This window comes from Equus asinus, chromosome 12 (assembly GCF_041296235.1).
Source record: "Equus asinus isolate D_3611 breed Donkey chromosome 12, EquAss-T2T_v2, whole genome shotgun sequence".
In the NCBI taxonomy this organism is placed as follows: domain Eukaryota; kingdom Metazoa; phylum Chordata; class Mammalia; order Perissodactyla; family Equidae; genus Equus; species Equus asinus.
The window spans coordinates 48,926,251-48,949,973 of NC_091801.1; the positions used below are offsets into that span (position 1 = coordinate 48,926,251).

At 39.5% G+C, this 23,723-nt stretch overlaps 1 protein-coding gene and 1 pseudogene across 1 annotated transcript; both read right to left on the bottom strand.

Annotated features, from left to right (window-relative positions):
- Window positions 1–744: 744 nt before the first annotated feature.
- LOC106847836 (small ribosomal subunit protein uS5 pseudogene) lies at window positions 745–2,641 on the bottom strand (annotated as a pseudogene).
- Window positions 2,642–7,947: 5,306 nt separating this feature from the next.
- PABPC1 (poly(A) binding protein cytoplasmic 1) lies at window positions 7,948–23,450 on the bottom strand. The gene is made up of 15 exons (XM_044743882.2): window positions 22,751–23,450; window positions 19,391–19,584; window positions 19,071–19,186; window positions 16,830–16,969; window positions 15,125–15,219; window positions 14,678–14,815; window positions 14,380–14,475; window positions 12,467–12,739; window positions 12,154–12,244; window positions 11,451–11,561; window positions 11,205–11,359; window positions 10,544–10,628; window positions 9,873–10,003; window positions 9,219–9,312; window positions 7,948–8,395 (listed from the first exon to the last, which is right to left on the bottom strand). Exons 1-14 carry the CDS (start codon window positions 22,941–22,943, stop codon window positions 9,220–9,222), a joined length of 1,911 nt encoding a protein of 636 aa, XP_044599817.1. The 5' UTR covers window positions 22,944–23,450; the 3' UTR covers window positions 7,948–8,395; window position 9,219.
- Window positions 23,451–23,723: the final 273 nt, after the last annotated feature.

Consider the following 23,723-nt stretch of genomic DNA (forward strand, 5'->3'; position numbering starts at 1 on the left):
TTTACCCTCACTAGAGTGTTGTATACTTTCGTATGTTTTCATATCTCTGATTAGTGTATTTTCACTTCAGCTTAAAGAACTCCTTTCAGCATTTATTGCAAGGTAGGTCTGATAGGCAGGCTGTGGTGATAAACTCTCTCAGCTTTTGTTTGTCTGCGAAAGTCTTTATTTCTCCTTCATATCTGAAAGATAGCTTTCCCTGATAAAGTATCCTTGGCTGGCATTTTTTATCCTTTAACACTTTGAATATGTTATTCCACTCTCTCCTGGCCTGTAGAGTTTCTGCTGAGAAATCTGCTGCTAGTCTAATGGGAGTTCCTTTGTAGATTACTTTCTTTTTGTCCCTGGATGCCTTTAAGATTCTTTATCATTGATTTTTGACAGTTTCATTAGAATGTGTCTTGGAGAAGATCTTTTTGCATTGAGATAATAGAGTGTTCTATTAGGTTCATGGACATGTATGTCCAAGTCCTTCCCCAGGCTTGGGAAGTTCTCAGCTATTATTTCTTTAAATAATCTTTCAATCTTTCTGCCCTCTTCTCCCTCTGGTATACCAGTTATGCTTATATTTGCCTTTCTCATTGAATCTAATAGGTCTCATAGGATTTCTTCACTCTTTTTAGATCTTAGTTCTCTCTCCTCTTCTAACTGAATCCTTCTTTCCTTCTTTCCTTCCTTCCTTCCTTCCTTCCTCCCTTCCCTTCCCTTCCCTTTCTTTCCTTTCTTTCTTTCTTTTTAACAGGCTTAATTCACTCTGTTTTTCTTGTATAAAACTATATGGTAGCCACAAGCTGGAAGCTGGGTCCTCTACACAGAGACTTTGGTGTGGGTCTTTACAGGAAGGTCAGTGAATTTCTGGTAAAAAGACTTGATGAACATGTTTTCTTTCCAGAGATCGGAGGTGAGATAGTTGTAGATCTTGGAGATGGCATCAAAGCTGGCCTTGGCAAAGTTGCCCATGGTGGCAGTGCAGTCCCTGGCTGGGGTGTAGCAGTCGTCTATACTGGCCATCAGCAGCAGCTTCTTGGCCACAGGGGCTAAGATGATGCCAGTGCCTCTGGAAGCAGGGATGAGGCACACCAGCACAAAGCCACAGTAGAGCCACAGTGGCCAGTCACCTTGCAAGGGGCTAACCGATCATGTTCCCCCAGTACCCTTGCAGCATGGGGATGATGAAGAGCTTTGCAAGTATGATGGCCCCACAGATGGCAGTGGCTACCTCCTTAGAGCACTTAACACCCAGACTGATATGTCCATTGTAATCCCCAATGGCAACAAATGCCTTGAACCTTGTCCGCTGGCCAGTATGGGTCTGCTTTTGTATAGGCATAATCTTCAAAACCTCATCCTAGAGGGATGCCCCCAGAAAAAAAGTCAATATTCTCAGATTCCTTGATGGGCAGGGAGAAAAGAGATCTCTTCCAGGGACTTGATCTTCACATCCTTGACCAGGCAGCCCAGCTTGGTGACAAGGATCCACTCCTTGTCCTTGTCCTTGCCTCTGCAAGTTCTGCAGCCTTGGCCCCAACCCAAGCTACAGCCTCAGCCCTGGACACCACTGCTGAAGCCTCTGCAAGTCACCATGTCCTCCCATTCCAGGGCCTCCAGGCCCTCCCACATCACCCGCCGTTTGGTGCCTTCTTGGAGAAGCCTGAATTATTTTTATATTCCTATTCTCCAAGTCACTTATTCTTTCTTCAATCTAGTTTGCCCTGTTGTCAATGCTCTATATTGCCTTCTTCATCTCAATTATCAAATTCTTTAGCCCTACAATTTGTTTGGTTCTTTTTTATAATTTTAATCTCTTTGGTGAAGAACTCCTCTGTTCACTAATTTTATTCCTGAGTTCACTGAATTGTCTGAGTTTTCTTGTAGCTCGTTGAATTTCTTCATAAAAGCTATTTTGAATTCTTTATCACTTAGATTGGAACATTCTATGCTTTTGTGTTTGGTTGCTGGAGAATTATCAGTTTTTTTTTTGTGATACTGTATTTCCTTGACATTTCATTGTGTTGTAGGTATGCAATTCTGCTTTTGTATTTGAAGTAGCAGACACCTTAACTAAGGTTTTATGTCTGCTTTTGTTCTTACAATTCAATAGGCTGGCTATTGGAAACCTTTCTTTTGTATTCCAGATTGTGGCACTATAGCTTGTTTATGGTTTCTCCCTTGCCCATCAGGCTTGGCTTATTATCTGGGCATTCTGTGTCTTCTGGAGCTGGCACTTGGGATACACTTAGGATTGTGCACAAGGAGCCAGCAGCAGAGTTGGGGGAGGTGTGGATTTGGCACTTGGAGCATTGAGGGTGTCCACAGCCTGGTGGGGGGGGGGGGGGGATCCTCCAGTAGGATACTCCCAGAGCTTTGTGGGTGGACTTCCTGTTGAAGTCCTGAAGCTGTCAGCAGGAACCATGTCTCTTTAATGCCCTTTGATATTCTTATCTACTTCCTTCCCTTTCTTCTTCCTCCCCCAAATCATGGAGGTGCCTTCTCAGAAATCTGGGTGCTACTGGAGAGAAACGGGTTCCTCCAGCAGACACCGGCACAGCTGTGGTCGCTGGGTATTTACTCACTTTCGCTTTCCACCTCCTCCATGGAAGAGGTCACCGCTTTCCACTTCCTCTGTCATAGAGGTTGCCATTGCTGCCACGAAAAGCCCAGCCCCTTGCAATGTCACCCTGGGGAGGGGGGTCACCCTGGCGAGTTCCTTCCTCTCCTCTGCATCCAAACTTGTCTCTCTCCATCTCTATCCTGCTTTGGTGGCTTGCTGGAATCTCCCCTCAGGCAGGCCAGACTTCCACAAATCCTCTCTGGCTTGTGGGTATCTGCCTGGTTTTGCACTCTACAGGCTCTTTTTCCTTCCATCACAGTGAGTGGGTGTGTGACAGGTTCACTAAATCCCTTGGATCTGCAGGTCTTACATAAGACCTGTTTGTTTATTTTTGGGTGCACAGGTGGCTGATGTTTCCCTTGGTGTAATATGCAGCGGCCTTTTTTCTTGGTTGTGGATGTCTAGTTAGTTGTTATAAAAGGGGAGAGAAAAGTGGGATGACTTACACTGCCATGATTCTGATGTCACTTTGGTCATCTTTGAGACCAGATGAATGCTAAGTTTAAATGACAAAAAAAAAAAAAATCTTTTATAAGTTATTATCCATTAATATAATTGGTAAAGAAAATACAAAGAATTCCTGTCTGTTACACTTTTTCAGCATAAAGGATTAGCAAGAGAAACAAAAGCTTAACTAAAACAAAAGTTAAATAGCACAGACTCTGGAGTCAGAGAGCCTGGAGTTCTAGATTTGGTTTTGCCACTAACTAGCAGGATGTTACTTAAATAAAAACATATCTAATCTGTTGGGAATTTCCTCTTTAGCAGCAGCAATTGACATTTTATCTAACATATTTCTTAATAACTGTTGAGAAAATGTTGGCATCTCCCTAATTGGCACAGAAGTGTAATACAGGGTCAGAAGTTTAATTCTACAGGTTTTATAAAAACACGTATGATAATTAAAAGGCTTTGGTTAAGTCCATTTACCAATTCCAAGAGACTAGAATGGGAAGATGAACAAGCTCAGAAAAATGATCACACAGTTGCTAAAGGAAATGTTTGATATTTCCAGGCAGTCCAAGATGCTCAGAAGGAAGGAAAATATTCTGTTTTACAATTTTAAGCTCAGCCTGTTTAAAGACGACCTTTTTCTTCTAAATAATGAGTTTCTCTTTCCCTTAGTTTTTTGATTCCCCTAAAATGTGACAACAGAAAAGCATAAAGCAAAGTATCTTTATATTTTGGCTTACTATCATGCGCTTGGATATACCTGTGTCATTCCGCTTCCTGCCCCACCAGCTGAAAGTAGCCCAAGTACTGAGATTTTATGAAACTTTGCTTTCTTGTAGCTTAAGGCAGTTTATACGAAGCTTGAGAGCATGAACTGCAGAGCCTGGAGGTCTGGATTAGAATCCAGCTTCACTACCACTGACTATGTGACTTTGGGCAAGTCACTAAACTTCCTGAAACTTCAGTTTCCTCATCTGTAAAATGGAACTATATTACTGAAGCAATCTCATACGGTGGTTATAAGAATTAAATGAGATAGTGCATGTAAAGAGTTCACTTGATAAACATGTAGTACATTCTCAATATTAGCAGTTACAATTATTGATTCAAAAGCAGGCATTTCATTGTTTTCTTTTCACAATATTTGTTGCAGGCCATAATTACGATGCCACCAAATTATCAGTACATCACAACTGGTATTGAAAATAACAGTGACCAGTATTTGTGATTACTTATAAAAAACTGGATCTATTGAACAAGAACGTGTGTTGAGCATACATTTTAGCATCTGACTCATTTTACTTAACTTTTTATGCTGTTACTTAAGAAATAGTTAAAATGTCTTAGATTGATTTCAGTAGTTTGGGAAATATTAAGATTTGGGGGCTGATAAACGTGCATTTGAATGTCAGGCTAGCACATCTACTTGGCAATTTGAAAATGAGCATAAAATACTCCAAGTACATTTTCTTTACTTGGGGGTGGGTACATAGAAACAAAACTCCATCACCAACTATAAATCCCTCTACTCATATCTGTTTTGCCTTACTATCACGCACTTTGATAGACCTGTGTCATTGCACCTCCCACCCCCCAGGGCGGAAAATCAACCTAAGACATCTCGGATAACTAAGGGAAAGAGAAAGTCATTATTTAGAAGAAAAAGGAAGTCTTTAAACAGGCTGAGCTTTAAATTGTAAAACAGATTATTTTCCTTCCTTCTGAGCATCTTGGACTGCCTGGAAATAGCAAACATTTCCTTTATTAGCAGTTATTATGTTTTGAGGGGACCTTGCAAAAAATACAAATATTCTTTCTTTGACTTCCAATGTGAAGAACTTTTTCTCTACAGAATGTTAGTTCAGGCTATTGAATATCCCATGTCGTTTCAAGGTTTCTGGGGATACTGTCAGTTAACAAAGTCAGTAAGTAAATTGCATGTTTTTCTACCTTTGTAGATAAGACAATCTTTTTTCCCCCAAATTTGCCAGGACTGTGGACAGATAAAACACCAAGTAAGACGACAGGTAAAATTTGAAATTGGGTTACACTCTAATTCTGCCATGTATATACGTAGCACTTGCAAGTAGGTGGGAGACAAGACAGGGCAAGACCTGAGATGTATCAAAGTGTTAACTAAGAACCCTTAAATCTAACCAATTGGATCATCTAACTGAAGATAGGTTATATTTACAGAAGAGAGTCAACAGGAAGCCTAGAAAAAGAAGACAGACATTCATCAGTGTAGCTTTGGCATTGTCCAAAGGTGTGCCTGCCCCAATCAGGAGACTCCAAGATGTCCTCATGACGGTTTGGTCTCCCTGCAGAGAAGTGTGCATCAGACTATCATGGCTTGATGGTACTGGCCAGTGTATTGACCAACTCCACCCATTTTGTTTCCAACTTGAACCAAACTTCTAATTTTACTGTTTCCATGAGAACTGGTCTACAGGGAGAATGCACTCATTAAATGCAAGTATCCAGGTGCTCTTCAAAATCATGTACTCACTGCAAGTGAATAATCAATAGGATCACAGTTTTACATCAAAAGAATAAGAAAAATTCAAAGTACTCTTCAGAATGTCACTCACTTGTGATGTATTAGTTTGATGGGAAGGAAAGAAGTACAATCCAAGATAGCCTACTGTATTACTTAGCTTATTTTATCCATTCAAGTCTTAGTGTACATGTTGAAATGGAGAAAAGATTCTAGGCTAAAAAAGCTATTTTCAATTAGCTATTACACATCCACTACCCACAGAAAAACGTCACCTATCAACTTAGTTTGTTTCAAACCTCCCATAGAAGGGGCCACACACATGCTTTAGAAGGAAAGATACATACGGCAGTACAGTGTCATGTTTTATTCTGCTTCACCTCAAACCCTGCCTGAAACTAGGCGGTTTAAAATAAACTACTTTAGGTTACGAGCCATATATCTATCAGATACTGGTCAGTTCTTGTTAATTATGGCAATTATCAAATACTTAACCATTGCCCCTTGGGAAAATACAGGGTTAGGTACCTGGGAGCCTGTCACGTTTTCGTCAATCACTACATAACCATGTTTTATGTGTGTTTCTGTTCAAAGACACTTTATTTAATACATATTGTTGATTAACATTGAACTCACAGCCAACAGCTCTCTAACTTATACCTGAATGCTTATCTAAGTATTTTCTCTAGAAGGCACAGGATAGGCTTCTTGTGCTTAGGAACATGAGACGGTACTTTTAGCAATATGCCTGGTGGCCATTTAAACAGCAAAACCACCAAGAAAAAGCACAAAATCGTCAAGAACATGGCACTACACAGATTTCGAAAAGGATACCTGTTTACCATCTGAGAGCTGAAACAAGGCAGCAGACTTATTTGATCTCAGCTGGGAATGTGTGCGTTTCAGGTGACTCAGTTTTTTCAATGCTCAGTGCATGTTTGCAAATGACTGAAAACGCATGAATAGATTTTGGGGTTACAAATAAATCTTAATGAGTAGGTGAATTTGCAAATACAGAATCATCAAACAATGAGGATCAACTGTTTTTTTTCCCTAAATCAATTCTTGCAGATTACAAAGGACAACTTTACAGTTTCGTTGGCTCCTCTCAACAGTCACGAAAGTTTGCCATACCTAAGATGAAGACATTTCAAGAACAATAGAGATGATTTATCTTCATTTCATAAAAGAAATACCAAATTCCAACTACTCAACATATAAAGAAAGCTACTATCTGTGCAAACCCTATCTGCAACTATAAATCTTGGAATCGTTTTTAAGTGTGGGAACTTCTAGATTAAGGTGTCTCAAACTTGTCTGCTCCTTTGAAATCTCAAAGATTGAACCATTTTGTATTCAAAGTTTGATATGGTAAATACTTCTCTGCCTTCCCAAAGCACTGAAGAAAAGCACTCACGGTTACTCAGAAATTGTGTTCACCTCTGTAAACTGTCAGCCCTTAGAGGGTAGGTCATGTAAAACACAGGATTATCCTTAGAATGCCTACTGGGTGCACTGATTTAAGCCATGGGGTAGGAGGGAGGTGGAGTTTATGTGTGTATCTTCAGTTTCAAAAGAGCGAAGCATTCCAGGTACAGAGGCATTATAAAGCTTCAGCAAGCAGGGAGGGCTGACACTATCATAGCCATGATTTTATTTGCTCCCAAAGGCAAGAGAACTGGTGTTGAGAGAATTCTAGCATGGTGATAAGATAACCAGAGGTGCAACTTACAAAGCTAACTCTGGCAGTAGTATACATAGGAGGGAATAGAGATTAAAACTAGGCCATTCTCAAAAGTGCATTCAAATTGCGAGGGATAACTGTTTTATTATGCAGACGTACTGGGCCCCGGCCTGATGGTCTAAATCCATTCTCCACAGGTAGAACCCCTAAATCTTCATTTTTCAAAAGTACTTTGGATAAGGCATTATACTGAGGTGAAGTCACAATCATCAACTATCAAAAGATGCTTAAAAAATAAGGCTTAAAACTAATCCTAACTTTTTGACAATCAATATAAAAATTATACCAAAGACTAGATATATTATCTATACCCTCCTCTCCAACAGAGTAGCCACTGTCACTGTTTCATACCATATAAATGAGGGTTTAAGTTACCGCCCAGCCTAGAAACCTTAATATAGTCATAAACTGGCATCATCTCCAAAAACATTTAGATGGTTCAAGAATTCATGTGGAAATCTAAATTCATAAAACACATTAGAAGAATTGTCTTGTGCCTCTTTTCCATAAAACCAAGACACCCCTGAAACTTACATAACAGTACCTTTTTCATGAAAGAATGCCAATTATGCCAATTCCAGCTTATCACCTATTCACGCAAGCCAATTCCAAAGAGAAATAAAACAGCATAACATCACTGTGCACTGTTTAAGGAATTTTTATTAAAGCAAGAATTTTATAATCCAAATTACGTTTCCTTGCTCAGTTATCAGTTCTGTTATTTAAAACAGAAGTGACATTCTGAGCTATTCCACAGTAAAGAATTACAAAATTAAAGAAAGGAATGCTTTAAATTTTTGTACTTTGCTGAAAATTCTTTTTCCCAGGGTCTATAAAACATTAATTTGTTTTTATATTTTACTATTTTTTTGTGGTTTTTTTGTTGTTTTTAAATCAATAAGTAATCTAGGACTAGCATTCTGTTTGCTAGACCTGGCATTTGCTCGGTACATAAGGTTCAAAGTTTCCTTTCCTTTTTTTATTTATTTTATATTTTGCAATGTTTTTTTTCCATAATATTTAAGTTTTTCGATGTTTAGATATTTTTCTTCGGTGAAGCACGAGTTTCTTTTCGTGGTCCCTGATCAATCTGTAAACATGGAAAAAAAATTATAATCATGAAATTTGCTAAGAGATTAGAACTTAATGATTCCAACCACTAAAAAGAAAGGATTGCTCAGTAACATAACAGAGGTGCTAATTATTGCTATAATGGCAATCATTATAGTATACAAATGTATCAAATTAACATGTACACCTTAAATTTGCACGTTATATGTCAAGTATTTCAAAAACAACCCAAAACCAACAAAAAAGAAAAATAAGACTAATACTGGCACTTTTCAGTAGCAAATTAAAGCCCTTGGCCAAATTTAATCTACAGCCTGCTTCTGTAAGTTTTCGCGGAACACAGCCACACCCATTTGTTTACATACGGCTGCTTTCACACTGTTAAGAGTGTAGAGTTAACTGCAACAGAAAGAACATGGCCCACAAACCCTGCAGTATTTCCTGTCTGGTCCTTTACAGAAAAGCTTGGCCAATCCCTAGTTCTGGCGACCCTGCTTTATCACCTCATTTCTCAGGAGTAATGAACAGCAACAGTCACTGCTGCCACTCAAGAAAAGGCGTGTGCTATGAAAACCCTCTGAGGATAAGTACACAAAGAGCCAAGCCCTGTCACAGGCCATTTCATACCAATTACTATACAAAATGTCTGAAAGTGCTCTGACTCAAAATATTCAAGTCAATAGCAGGGTAACGGGAAATTTAACTCCTCTATATTTCTACTTTGAACAATTTACAATACATTTGGATCAATGGTAAAATGAATTTTTGCTATGTCTCAAAATATACTCAAACTGTTATAAGGATTAAGAAAACAAGCTTAAAACATCAGACGGAAAGCTCACTTTAAACAGTTGGAACACCGGTGGCACTGTTAACTGCTTTCTGGGCAGCCTCTTTAGCTTGGTGGGCTTGTAGTACAGCTACAGCTTCATCAACCTAAAAAAAGAACAAATTGCCTCTGAAAAGGAATAACTAGAAGAATTTCAAATTAACAATATAAAACTTCCACAAAGGCAAATTCCTTTCCTCAGGTGAAAGTGGAAAGAACTATCAAAAAAACATTCCAAGTGTATCCATATCCTTTTGGGTTCCATTCCACCACTGTTCTAGAAGAACCCTCTTGTACATCTTACTCTCTCCCCACCAAAAGTCCAAGAAATACTAAGAAATATCAGCATGTTAAACATCTTTCTCCAAAAAAGCAGCAGCACAGTTAAGAGAGCACAGATGCTGGAGATAAACTGACTGGATTTGAAACCAAGCTCTGCCATGTACTAGCTGTGTGGGTGAGCACTGGGCAAATTACTCAGCCTTTCTATGCTTGTTTCCTCACCTATAAAATGAGGATAACACCACCACAGGTTATTAGGGTTTAAAAACAATATTTATAAAGCTTTTAGAAACGTGCGTGGGTTGTATAAAGCACTTATAAAACTAAGTTCCTACAAAGTGCTGGAATCATAATGTAAGAGGATGCTAGATAAATGATAAATTACTTTAGAACGGAGAGACTCTGGAGACTCAAGCATATGAAGAAGTTCTGAATTATCAATCTCCAACAACATGCCAGTGATTTTCCCAGCAAGAGTAGGGTGCATGGCTTGAATCAGAGGAAAGAGCCGTTCACCTAGGAGCAAAAACATTAAAAAACTCCTTCAATAAAAAAATTCTGTAAAAGGCATTCTACTGTATTAAAACTAGGGTTTAAGAAGCTTACTTTTGTGTATAGCAGATATACAGTAACCCATAATCTACCATTTCAATATATCTTTTGTGGGAAGACTGTTATAAAATAGATTAAGATCCACCACAAGGCAATTAATTCCTGGCAGTATCAGTTTGCCAAAAAGTGAAATTAAGCCACATTACTATTAAGTTGTTAAATCTGTGCTCAGGCAAAGTCAAAGCTGTTTCCCCATTTGGGTCAAATTCCCTCTTCCAAAATTGTGGCGGGGTCCTATTACCCTATCCATCAAGAACAACGCATTTTCTTCATAACTTTCCAGGTGTTTGATTAGTTAAGCAGAAAACTGGGCCATCACAGTCATTATGGCAATTCAGATCAATGCTGCAGCCCTGGTCATCATTTCTAGGTGCAAATGAGGTCAAAGTGTCTTCCTATTTTCCAGTCTCTCTGTAACTGACTAGGTGGGACAAAAGCACTTACCCAGCATTTGCTTTTGCTCTTGAGGAGGTGCAGATGCCAACATGGAAGCAGTCAAAGGCTCCTGACCTTGTACATGAACAGCAGGCTAGAAATATAATAAGAAAATTCCTAAGTTTCAACTACAGAAGTTATGGCAAGTTCAAATACAGTCATCCCTGAGAAACCTCCGAAGCGATCAAGACTGCAACCTAAACACACACAGGGAAGCTGAGCGAATCAGAAGTGCAGCCTAAGGTAGCTATTAACACCTGTATGCTCAAGAACTACAACCACATGGCGTATTTCATTTCCTTTTTTACCTGGAGTATTCTTTGGAACCATATTTCTATTATGATCGATGACACTTTTGGTCTCAGAGTCAAAAAAAAAAGGGGGGTAAGCCAAATCTCACAAACTAAACTTTACTTCACTCTTTCTTCCCTATAACTAGGCCAAACAAAACTCTCAAACCACACAAGTAATTCAAGATGGGGACTATAGAATGCTCGTCTAATTCCTATAGTATAAGGCAAATAAAATAATTTTACCTATTATCAATTAATGAGACATCAATTAAACAAATATTCTAGATAGCTTAAGCTCTCATATCATACAGCTGTGTCTTCAATTCTTTTGATTTCAATCAAGGACTGTCACCTTTACAAAGTCATTTAATTCATACCTGCTGCATGGTAACTTGTGGCTGTGCATTAAGATGCTGCTGAGGATTGCGAACTCCCGCAGCATACTTATACTGCGGAACGGTGCGGACAGCAGGAGTAGCTGCAGCAGCAGCAGCTGCAGGACGTGGACCCATTGTCTGTGTTGATGTGTTAGCTAAAAAAAAACCCAAACGAACATATTTTCGTACTTTTACCTTGCTATATCAAATTGGAGATCAATTTTTATAGGAAGGGTTAAGACTCACCAACACGCTGTGTCGACATGACTCGTGGAACCTGTGAAGAAGCTGGTCTCATAGTACTAAATGGTGGTCTAGGAGCGGCTGGGCGGATAGCACCGGGCATATTTTGGAATGCTACATTTAAAGATACGAATGTACATTAATTGGGAAGAACTCACTGAAAAGTGTTCATGCTGCTTTTTTAGAGCTGAGGTTTGCAGAAAGGGCTGAAAGTGACCAAATACAAATACCATCTTTTAAAGCTTAGTCTCACACCTGCCATTTCCCCAGACTTACCAGATCATGAGTAAATAAACACGTTCATTCATAGGAGGACAAGTACTTATTAATATCTGAACATGGCCTATGAACCTGGCTCCAAGTGTTCCTGCGATACAGCACTATTCCGCAGGGTAAGGCTGAAAATCCCAGGACCCTAATCCTCATATACGAACAAGAACTTATAAAACTACTGCCTAACTAAACATTAAATTAATAGTTAGATCCATTCTCCAACTTGTCAAAGAGGAAAATCAAGCTAGCATAGAAATTACTATGTCAATAAGAACGGTGAAGCATTTATGATTTTTTTTTTTACAAAGTGCTAGAATCCCAAAAATGAACACTACAGCCATAAATTATGAAAAGCAACAGTTAGTATTGTTTCACACATATTTTTAGTCCAAATAGTTCTCAACCTTAATCAAAAGAAAACCAAAAGGCTTACGATGAGGTCTGGCACCCTGAGCAGTCCAGCGAGGACTTGGTCTTAGTTGAGCAATTTGGCTAGGAGGATAGTATGCAGCACGGTTCTGAGTCTGGAGAAAGCAAACAAATGGGTCAGCTAAAGAAAAAGCAAGTAATCAACTAGTTATCTCTAAAACATTTAGCAGGTCCACACACACTAAGCGTGTTTTCGAATTCAATCATAATTCACATGTCTCTCAATGTTTTCATCTTGAGGCTTTATTTTTTTGGCACAAAACACTAAAAATGACCAAACATGAAAATCTTCATGAGGGATTTGTTCTAAAACTTACCTGTGGGATAGCTGCCATGAAGTAACCTGAAGGAGGTGCTGGCTGGTAGGGGTTGATTACGGGGTTGGGGACAGCTCTGACGCTAGCCATTCTCTGCATATACTGGTTAGTGAGGTGAGCCTGGCGCTCTTCTTTGCGCTGAGCTAAAGCTACATACAATGGCTTGGTGGCCACAATTCTACCGTTCATTTCTGTAACTGCTTTAGTGGCTTCTTCTGGGGAGGAGAAACAGACAAAACCAAACCCTTTGCTGCGACCACCCTCCATCATAACCTATTAAAAGAAAAAAAATTAAACAAGGTTAATGGAATGGCAGAAGGAGGCACAAAAACGGAGAACATTACTATTTAGTCAATTATAGCCATTGACTCAAATAACTAAACCTTGTTAATGCTTTCATTCTTTGGACAATTTTCCGTAATACCCAAATATTAAGGGCAAGCTACACACATGCATTATCCTAGCCAAGCAAAAGAGGAAGTAAAAGGGTGCATGCACAACAGCAGCTTTGGTAAGATTTTAGATATTCCATTAGATACCAGATTGTCAATATTAAGGTTTAAATATCTAAATACATTCAAGGCCTACTAAATTTGACTCTTCAGTATCACTGAAAGCATCCACAATTAAAATTTGACTATTCAAGCTGACAAGATGCTTTACTATTATTTGGGGGAAGGGGAGGGAGCAGGTGAATCTTATGCACGTTTCAAAACAAAAATTTCACATTCAAGACTGAATGGCCATAAATGGGGGGTATAAAAAATATTCCTAAGGAAGCTGCCAATGACTGCAAAGATTGCCTCACTGGCCCTGCAATATGTAAGCATGCTAAATCTACAGCTATACTGAACAGGATGCTGGTGGCAGAGGAACAAACAAAACAGCAAAAACCAGAGTCCAATGATTTCACTTATATGTGGAATCCAAAAAATAACAAAAAACCCCAAACAAATTAAAAAAAAAAACCCTGAGCTTGTGGATACAGAGAACACATTGGTGGCTGCCAGAGGCAGAAGGGGTTGGGGTGGGAGAAATGGGTAAAGGGAGTTAAAATGTACAAACTCCAAAGCTATAAAATAAGTCATGAGAATGTAATGTACAGCATGGGGACTACAGTTAATACTGTATTCTATCACAGAAGCTTCTTCTGTCAATGGGGCTGTCAGGAAAAGCTGAGTAGAAAGATCAGCCATGAGGTCATTCAAGAGCACTCAGTTTTAACTTTTCCTCTACTCCTTTGAGAATCTGATGAAAGTTTGACACTCCTCCCACCCCTAACATACATATACACAAAACTTTACATACAGAGGGATTCTTGGACCATGGACACCAGAAAAAACACCTAGAGCAAAGGTTCTTAAATCAAAGTTTCACAATTTAGACTAGAATCCTACTGTTGTATTTAACTTCTGATTTCAAGTAAAAGGAAATGTGATCTCTATCTTCGCTGCCAGAGAGCTTGAAGTCTGATTCCCCAGAATGAACTGTCAACACAGATTAGCCCAATACTAACAATTTTAGTTCCACAATAAACTGCCTTTTTTGACCAGAAAAAAAACTAGTTTAACAGAGTATAGAACAGTGCATATCACATAAGGATCAATCACTAACTATGGTCATTAAATGCCACATTCCTCAGGAAAGAATTCAGAACTTGCCATCTGCAAAAATAAACAATTGGGCTACAACATCCACTTCAAATTTGAATATAAGTTTTTCAAGTAAAGAAGCAAAAACCTGATTTCCAGAAAAACAAAAACATTTTTTTTGGAAGAAAAAAAAGCTTTGATTATTCATTTACAAATCATAAAAACATTCCAGTAGGTATATTAATGTGAAATTTTTATACATGTATCCACATGAATTTTTCCCAAATCTTGGGGGGGGGGAAAAAGCATCATACGCTTTACCTTTGCACTAGTGATTGTACCAAACGGAGAAAACTCTTTCCGGAGACGTTCATCATCAATACCATCATCCAGATTTTTCACATAAAGGTTAACACCCTAAAAAAAAAAAGAACAGAAAACTGTAGAAAAAGGACTAAGAAAACCATAGCGGAACTTAAGGACACTTCCTATTATTTTATCCCATGTGTGTCTTCTCCTTTCCCCGTCAAACCCTCCAGTTACCTGACAGTAACTGATATGATCATAAAATGGGTTTCCTCATCCCTGTCTTATTTTGCTTGCTCAATTAAAAACGAACCTGGTATCTGGTGATCCTATCTTGCTTCATCTGTTCAAATTTGCGCTTAAGTTCCGTCTGCCGTTCCACTTTTTTCTGAGCTCGACCAACATAAATTTGTTTTCCATTGAGCTCCTTTCCATTCATCTCATCCACAGCCTTACAGAAATCACAAAAATTTTAATTACCAACTTGCAAATATAGAAGTTTAACAACAAAGAAAATCTGTTAGATTTTATGAAAGATAAAGACGGACCCATCACAAAAACTAAACTGAGGTTTTGGGAAAACATAGGTTTCCAATTTATACTCTCAAACATGTAAGATACAAATAATTCACAACAACACATGTAAAGATGAACGTGTGAAATAGCCAATGCAAGAGCAACCCAGATTTACATCCCTCCCCCTCCTACTACAAAACACAGGAAATCCACAGTGCCTTTTATTAGTATATTTAAGACGTACTTTCTGTGCATCTTCATGCCTTTCGAAGCTTACAAATCCAAAACCTTTGGATTTCCCACTTTCATCAGTCATTACTTTCACACTTAAGGCAGGTCCTAAAAAAAATTTTTTTGAATGATTCAAAGATACTCCATACATTTAGTTTATACATTTCAAATTTCAACACACAAAAACAAAGCCATGAAACAAACTAAAATGGAGATTAAAAAAAATTCCAAGCCTCCAGAAATTTATTCCTCCTCTAACCACCCCCACCTGAAACGGGCAACTAAATCTTCTCTTCGAAGTCCCTTTATTTCTACTAAGAAGCTAAATAAATATTCTACTCTTTGAAACATTCCTCCTTCCATTTAAGGATGTTTTTAGACAACGGAAAAAGATGAATTTTTATTCTTAGCATTAGTACAAAACATTTGCATTTTTTTAGCCAATGATTTGATTTTTCTTGACACCAGAATTAAGAAATAAGATTCTTAAGCCTTTGGTCCACTTGATTTCCAACAGGGAATGGGAGGAATACAGAGTTTGAGCCTTGGAAAGACACAGCACAATCACCCGGAGGAGATGGCTTGTTTCTAAAGGCACATGTCACCCCCACCCTCTCAAAGTGAAAAAGACACTTAACTGAGGTGGGTGTTATCTCAGGTAGCTGGGGCAAAAAAAGGTTAAAAATCACATTTGATTACAGAGAATCTGGAAGATGTACGGGCAGAAAAACTGTTTCTTCTGAATGTGCCTCCTGTCCTAAGGCTGTGCACTTCCAATCTCTGTTACGCAAAGCAGCCAAGAAGATAGTGGACAAATTTACATTATTGGTGGTCAGCTCACATAGCATTATTCATTTGGGATAAGTGGTTAACAATATCCAACTTTAGAAATAGCTTCTAGTAAAAAAGGAGCAAGAAGGATAAAATATACAAAAGCCAGTCACTAAAGAGAATTTGGAGTAAGATGTGAGACGCGATGTCACATATTTTCTTCATCTCACACAACTTTATATCTTTGTACAAAATGACAAATATTTTGCTCAAAGGTGTAAAAGGTTCGATATGACATGCTAGCTTAGCAATAGAAAAGTATTAGATTTCCTTATTCTTTACCATCTTAAGTGCTCAACAAAAAGCCACTTATTTTAAACTTTAATGAAGTTAACTTGAAATGCAGGAAAACAGTTTAAAATCCCATGGATCCAGAAGGCCATCAGAGGGAGATACCATCACAAGAAAATCTGGATCTTTGGCTTTGTCTTTCAAAGTCTTGGTTTCAAACTGCTCAAACATGATGCCACTCAGACTGGCCAAATATTCTAAAGCTGACCAGCTTTCCTACCCCATAATTAAAGACTGGACTCTGACCTAAGTTGGCTGTGTCACATGTATGCCTCTGATGAGATAGGATCTTTAAGAGCTTAAACTCAGCACAATTTCTTAATGTAGCAAAACCTTTTCAAGTCTATTCCAACTATGCACACAGAGTCACACCTTTATTGTGCTAATACAATGCTACTAACCTTTAAGCCAGTGAGAATTCTATTTTCATGCTACTTTGTAGTACAATGCACTATCAGTAGCTTAATCCAGGAACTACAAATATTAAGTACTGTGTTAAGTCTCATTTCATTTACTTTTTCAGTACAAAGTATTAGCCAAAACTAACATTGAGCTGTTACCCAGAACTTTGTAAAAATTTAATTCAGACACATTACCAAACTTGCCAAAGAGATCCTTAAGGCGCTCATCATCCATGTCTTCTCCAAAATTCTTGATGTAAACATTGGTGAACTCTTTTGCCCTAGCTCCGAGTTCTGCTTCTCGTTCTTTACGAGACTTAAATCGTCCAACAAATCTAATAAAATATGTAAGGACTATAAAATTAGTTCTATTTTATGAAGTTCAGATTAAGCAAGCCTGATCATTGATTTTGTTAATTGTTGCTGATCATTTCAGAATCTCTAATAAAGAGCACACTATAAAACAGAAACAGGGCCTTAACTGAAGATGAAAGCATATCTTAAGAACAGACCTCTTAACTACAATCACAACAAAGGAGCATATTTCTTAATACACACTTCTCTCCCTTCCCTCTAGCTAACCTAGGGTGAAAGAGTTCATGCCTATTGATACAAACGAGTGGGAGGATACATACACCACACCAATGAAAAGACAGAAAAGCTTTCATCATTACTGTTTCAAAGTGGCTCTTGCACTTTGTTTGCAAACTCCTAAAACAGAAATTTAAATTTCCAAATTCTGTACTCTAACATACAACAGCCTGGCATAACTCTCTTTGCCACATTACCAACATAAAGTGTTCTGAAAATTTAGTTTTTCCCTAACATAAAAGTAGTGCATGTGTCATTAAAGATTATTGTAATATACATCAGAGTTAAAAAACCATCTCCCATAATCCCACCCAAACCATGATTGACTTTTAGTATGTCTCTTGTTTTCTGTTTAGGAACATTAATGAAGATACCAATGATTTTATTTCCTTAAACCACCAGCCACCCACATGGTGGTTCTTTTCCATGCTATTAGTTTTATAAATGTTCTCAGTGGGAGCATAATATTCCACCATGGACATCACAACCTTCTGCTTTTGTAAACAATGCTGGAACTTTATGAGACTTTGTTATTTGTCCTTAGGATAGAATTACAGAAATCATAGTAATTCAAAGGGTATATAAAGGATCTTAAGTTTATCCATACAAACTGTTTTCCAAAAAGATTGTATCTTATACTCAAAACAGCAATAAATCAATTCTTTATTTAATCTAGACTCCAACCAGTGGTGGACATTTTTTCCCCCTAAAGCACTGCAGACAAGCAAACTATAAGATACTTTGATCTGCAAATACTAATGATAAATATTTCTCATTTAAAGATGTACTACTTCTAAGAATTGGCCTTTGAAAACATTGTTCATACTGAGGAGTTGCTGGTTTTTAGACTTATATGGGGTTCTTTACATACTACAGTCTTGTCTTTTCTTAATCATGCAACTGACATATACTTCAAGCCCATGTGCATAATGACCCCTTCATGTACAGACTGACCACATCACTTGATGCAGTGATTTACGAGAACCACACCTTAAGAGTGATGCAGTTGACTTATAAGGATAACCAAACCCAATTTGCATGCTATCATTGCAATGTACACAAGCAACATGAACTCGCAGATCATTTACAATATGACCTTACAGCTGAATTTGCCCAGATAATTAAGCAAAATCCACTGGCATTGAGGATAAAAAAATTTAAGATCTGTCATTTCCTTGGACTCATAATATCTGTATTTTTAAAACTTGAAGTAGAAATAGTCTTATAGAGATTTTCTCAGTGTTACAATATTTTAAAAGTTTGCAACTTTTAAGAACAAGTTTATTTCAGGAAAGATTAATCATGAAGACTTCAGGTTTAATTCTGCTTTACCTTTAAATGGCTGAAGGGAGTCATAAAAAACAAAAGGAAAAAAAAAACCTTTAAATTCCATCAATAAACTGCAGCACTATGGCCAAGGAAAGCCACCCTGGGCTCTGAACTTGGACCACTGAGTTTGTACCACAGCTCATCTGTCATACCAGCACGTAAATATAGGCAAATTATTTTAGCCTCAACTTCCTCAAATGTAAAATGGGCTAATTACTACGTCAGGAATTATGACTAAGTTCATCTGGATTCCTAGTTTTTCAACGATGCACTTATTTTGAAAAAGCTTTATATTCCAATATACCTATCTTCTATCTTTTCTTTTTGGTCTGAATGTTGACCAATTATACTAATTCACTGATCTTTGTATGTTACATTAAAATGTGGAGAAAAGTCAATTACAAACTCTACCAAGATGTGTTTTATTAATTTTGACTCTAGGAGTATCTCTTTAAGAGCACAAATATATTAACTATTAAAAGCAGACTTGAAGTAGGATTAAATATTTATACTTACACTTTGCGATCATTTAGAAGCATCCCATTCATTTTTTCTATAGCTCTTTCAGCTGCTTCCTGTGTCTCAAAATGTACAAATCCATAACCTTTGGAACCATTTTCATCACAAACCACCTAAGGAAAAAATGTATACCAATTTTTCATTACTTGCTACTGATTTAGCATTTTTCAAGTGTTCAGAGATAACTTGTTAGTCACCTAACCTGGGTATTTGGGAAATAAGGATATCCATTAACAGATGGTACGGTTGCTATTTTAAGGAATAAACCACAAGTAGTTAAAACACTACAAATGTATATTTGTCACATTTTTGCTTACCTTACATGAAAGGATGTTACCAAAAGCAGAAAATGTATCATACAGTGCTTTATTATCAATGGATTTGTCCAAATTTTTAATGAATATGTTGCCCACTCCACTTTTGCGAAGTGATGGATCACGCTGAGACCACATGATGCGTACTGGCTTGCCCTTTATAACATCAAAATTCATGGTGTCCAAAGCACGCTCCGCTGCAGGAAGGACATTTTCAGAGTGAATATTACTTCAAAACTTTTACAGCCTACTTAAAAGTACGCACATTATTGCAGGGGGAGGGGTTGGACACACCATTTCTCCACCTCTTCAAACTTCAAGATGGCTGGACCTTACCACACACTAGCCTAGAGTTAAACTGTATAATGCAAAACAGGAGACAAAAATCAGAAACACCAAATGTTCCACATGGTAACGGGTGACAGACTGCTATTAATTCATTTCTGAAACAATTTCTTCCTTAAATTACCATCAAATTTAAAAGCACCTTTTTGTTCACAGTCAACATAAAACCAAGATTTCCCTTCACAATCTGCTTAACCAGCAATGTAAAAGACATTAGGGAACTGTAGATTATCCACAGGCTGAGAGTAGTTTCTGGATTTTGAGCATTTTAACTTCTTCCCTATTACTTGCCCAAATTGGTCATTTCATTGCTTATCACTGCTAATATTATACAAAAATCAGTCCATTTTCTTAAAAAAAAAAAATCCCTGAATTATTGAGATTTCAGTGATTCATGGGACAACTTCCCATTGCCACATAAGAAAATGAAAGGCTATATCCATTCAGATCAGGATTTGAATTAGGCCTTCAAAAGCTAATGTGCAGTTGGGCATACTTAGCTGGATAATACAGAACTTCTGAAACACTACGTCTACAATATTCGTAATTCACTATTAATGCTTCTTTCACAAAGGAAATCAACTTTATCTTAGATCACCGATTTACTTAATAAACTGATGATTTAACCAATTATTTCTAGATAGTGGTAGAAATTTCAAAATCTACCTCATGATTTCAGAGTCCATGAAGGTTTGAATTACGTGCACCCGTATCACCAAGAAAACACTTTAAAGAAGTTGAGATTCTAAATGGAAAAATATATCATAAGTAAAAAAAGACTAGTCTCTGAAGGGAAAAACATACTCCATTTGAAGTCCTGAAACACCAGTTTTCACAAATTCCATGCCAACATAACAACGATAAAGTTACTGAGAGGACAAATCTTCCAGTCGCTTTTTATGAATGATGAAAGTCTCAGTTTCTAGAAGACAGTGACAATCAGCTGTCAGCTCACTATCAACTGACCACACCTACTCAGCTCCCCTCGTTTTTTTAGCTGATTTTGCCTGAGTTTCTTTTGAATGAATCACCCCTTCCTGTTAAACTGGAAACTGGTCACTTTCAGAAACTATTCTCCAGGTCCATCAATGTAGCAATAATTAGGGGAAAAAAGACAAAGAAAACCACTGAAAAAGCTATTTGGAAAAGAGAGTAATTTGTACATATAGAAACCAAATAAATGGAAGATGGAAAATGCTATCTTCTTTTAAACAGTTACAGTACTGGTCTACTGGTATAGACCGATAATATATAGTGTACTGTAACCATGGTAACCTCAAGTTCAACTTTGCAAATCCCCAGAAATTAAAAAATCGTTTTTTGTTAATTAAAATTAAGTTAAAAAGAATAACAGCCACTTTCAAAAGTTACCATTTTATGGTCTCTAGAATTTGTTCAAGTTTTCTGTCAACTCTTCAGATTGTGATTACCTGCCTCTGAAGTTACGTTCCCTAATCTTACTTCATCTTCCATTCAGTGATAAATCCTGTCCAGAGTTGGGAAGAACTGTTCTGCAGTGACATCTGGAGCTACTGCTTACAGAACAAAAGGGCAGGAAACCTGCAGTGCAGCTTTACAACTTCTGGCTCAGTGTCACTCAAGAGTCTGCCTACCCAAAAACCTCAATACCAACTTCACCTAGTGAATAGCTAGTCATTAAGTAACCTAAGTTTTACTGAATCAACTGAATGACATAAATGTTTGAATTCCACCTTAAGGCCTTTTCTACAAAACTAAAAATGAATTCCTTATATTTTGTAATATTTGCTATGTTTTCAAGCAGCCTGAAAAGGAGAAAAGTGGGCCATAAAATCCAGTGAAGCTGACTTTTGGAAGTCAATCGATCCAGATATAAAGAAAACTCCTGGCAACTCACTAGGCCACGTATTTTACGTTTGCCAAATTTTGTTTTGTGAACGGTTTAACTTCAAAACAAAAATACAAAGTTGGCTGGATTCCCCCCCCCATAAATTCAAGGTAACTCTGACCTCTACTATTTTGTACTTAATCATTCCCCACGATTTATGGATATTCCGGACTACTTTAAAAATAAAGAAACTGAAAGATTGGAATACCACATTAAGTCTAACAGTCCAGGTCCACGATACATTCACAAGTAACATTTTACAGCTAAAGATGGTGAATCCATTTTTAAGTGAAACCCCTCAAACCATGAGAACTATTTCACAAAGGAAATAACATTCTGAACAAATTACCAGTACTACCAAACTAATGTGAGAAAAAAACTTAAATGATCTAAATCGCCTGAGAAAACGATGGCCTTCAAAGGGTCATCCTCCACATCCCATCCTCCCACCCTGCTGTTAAGCTTAGAAAGAGAAATGCCTCAACTAGGGGAAAACCCCAAAAGACGTTTCATAGGTAATTTACATATCTACAGCCATCAGTCACTGACAAGTCATTACGAATGGAATCCGAAACCTGAGGACCACCACCACATCACCATCTTAACTTTATTCTAAGGCCCTGTGGCTCCCCCAGGCGACTGGGCCAGTAGCAGGAACAGGAACAGGCCTCGGGCCTGCGAGGTTACGGGGTTCAACACGTGGTATTTTTCGAGCACCGAATTGCACTTCCTCCCGGTCCTGGGGCACCGGCGAGAGGCCCGGGTGGTGGGTGCGCCTCCACCCAGGACCACGGAAAGAGGCTCCGCTTCGACGCCCCAGAATCCCGTGGCTGCTGGCGAGAGCGCCCTGGAAGAACCCAATCTCACCCACCCTCCCGGCGCGTCATCACCCTAAAGTTTGAGAGCGGCTGAGGCCGAGAAAATGGTCGCAAAAGAGGAAGTGGCCAGGCGTGCGAGCGGCGTGCGGCTGCCGGCTGCGCTGGTCCTCGCGGGCATGGGGAACCGGGTCTGGGCGCCCGATCCTCTCCCCGCCGACCCTCGGGGGTGACATGCCCTCCCGCCCCCTCCCCCCGGGCCCGCCGGCCTAGCCCGCCAGCCGCCGCCGCCGAAGCCTCATGGCCGCCCGCCCGCCCGCCGGGCCCGGCTCTCACCGTCCGCCGGCTGCTGGAAGTTCACATACGCGTAGCCCAAGGAGCGGCGGGTGATCATGTCCCTGCAGACACGGATGGAGAGGATGGGCCCGGCCGGGCTGAACTTCTCGTAGAGCATCGCCTCGGTCACGTCGGGGTGTAGGTCCCCCACGTAGAGCGAGGCCATGGGGTAGCTCGGGGCGCTGGGGTTCATCTCGGCACGGCTGCCCGCAGGGCCACAGGCCGCGACCTTTCCGTGGGAGGAGAGCGAGTGCTGGGGCCGGGGGCCGGAGCCGGGGGGAGGGGAGCGGGGGCAAGCGCAGAGGGACAAAAATCAACCGGAATCGAAAACTACTCAACGGCCGCAGAACGGGGACGATCCGCTGCCGCTGGCTGCTGGCTGTCGGCGGGGGCGCGAGGGTGGCGGTGTCGGGTCCGGGCAAAGGGAAGGCCTCAGTCTCTTGGTTCCTTCTTGGAGCTGCTGCGGGGCCGCGGGCGGGCGGGTCGGTCTCGGCTGCTTCACCGGGTTATTTTATAAAAGAGGAAGAAAAAAAAATAAAAGTCTCCGGCGGGGGAGACGCGGAATTTTTGTAAATTTTTTTTTGGTTTTTTAAAAGATTTTTTTTGATTTTTTTTGGATTTTTTTAATAATAAATGTGTGTTCCGAGCCCGGAGCACACACTCCGCACTCTCAGCACTAACCGCCGGGGAGAAGGGGAAGCCCCGCCTCCTGCACCCTCTACTTATACCCACCGCCGCACTCGCCCCGCCCCCCGCGCGTCTGACGCCAGGGCCCTACGCGAGCGTCAGCGCCGGAGGAGGAGGAGAAAAAGAGGCGAAGGGGAGGAGGGAAGAGAAAGCAGTAGGAGGAAAGAGCAGAGAGGAAGAGAGAGAGGCGGCGGCGGCTGCTGCGGGTGTGGGGGTGGGGCTGGGGCGGAGGGTGGGGCTTTTGCGCACGCGCCGCTGCCGGGGGGCGGGGCACGCGCTGCGTAGG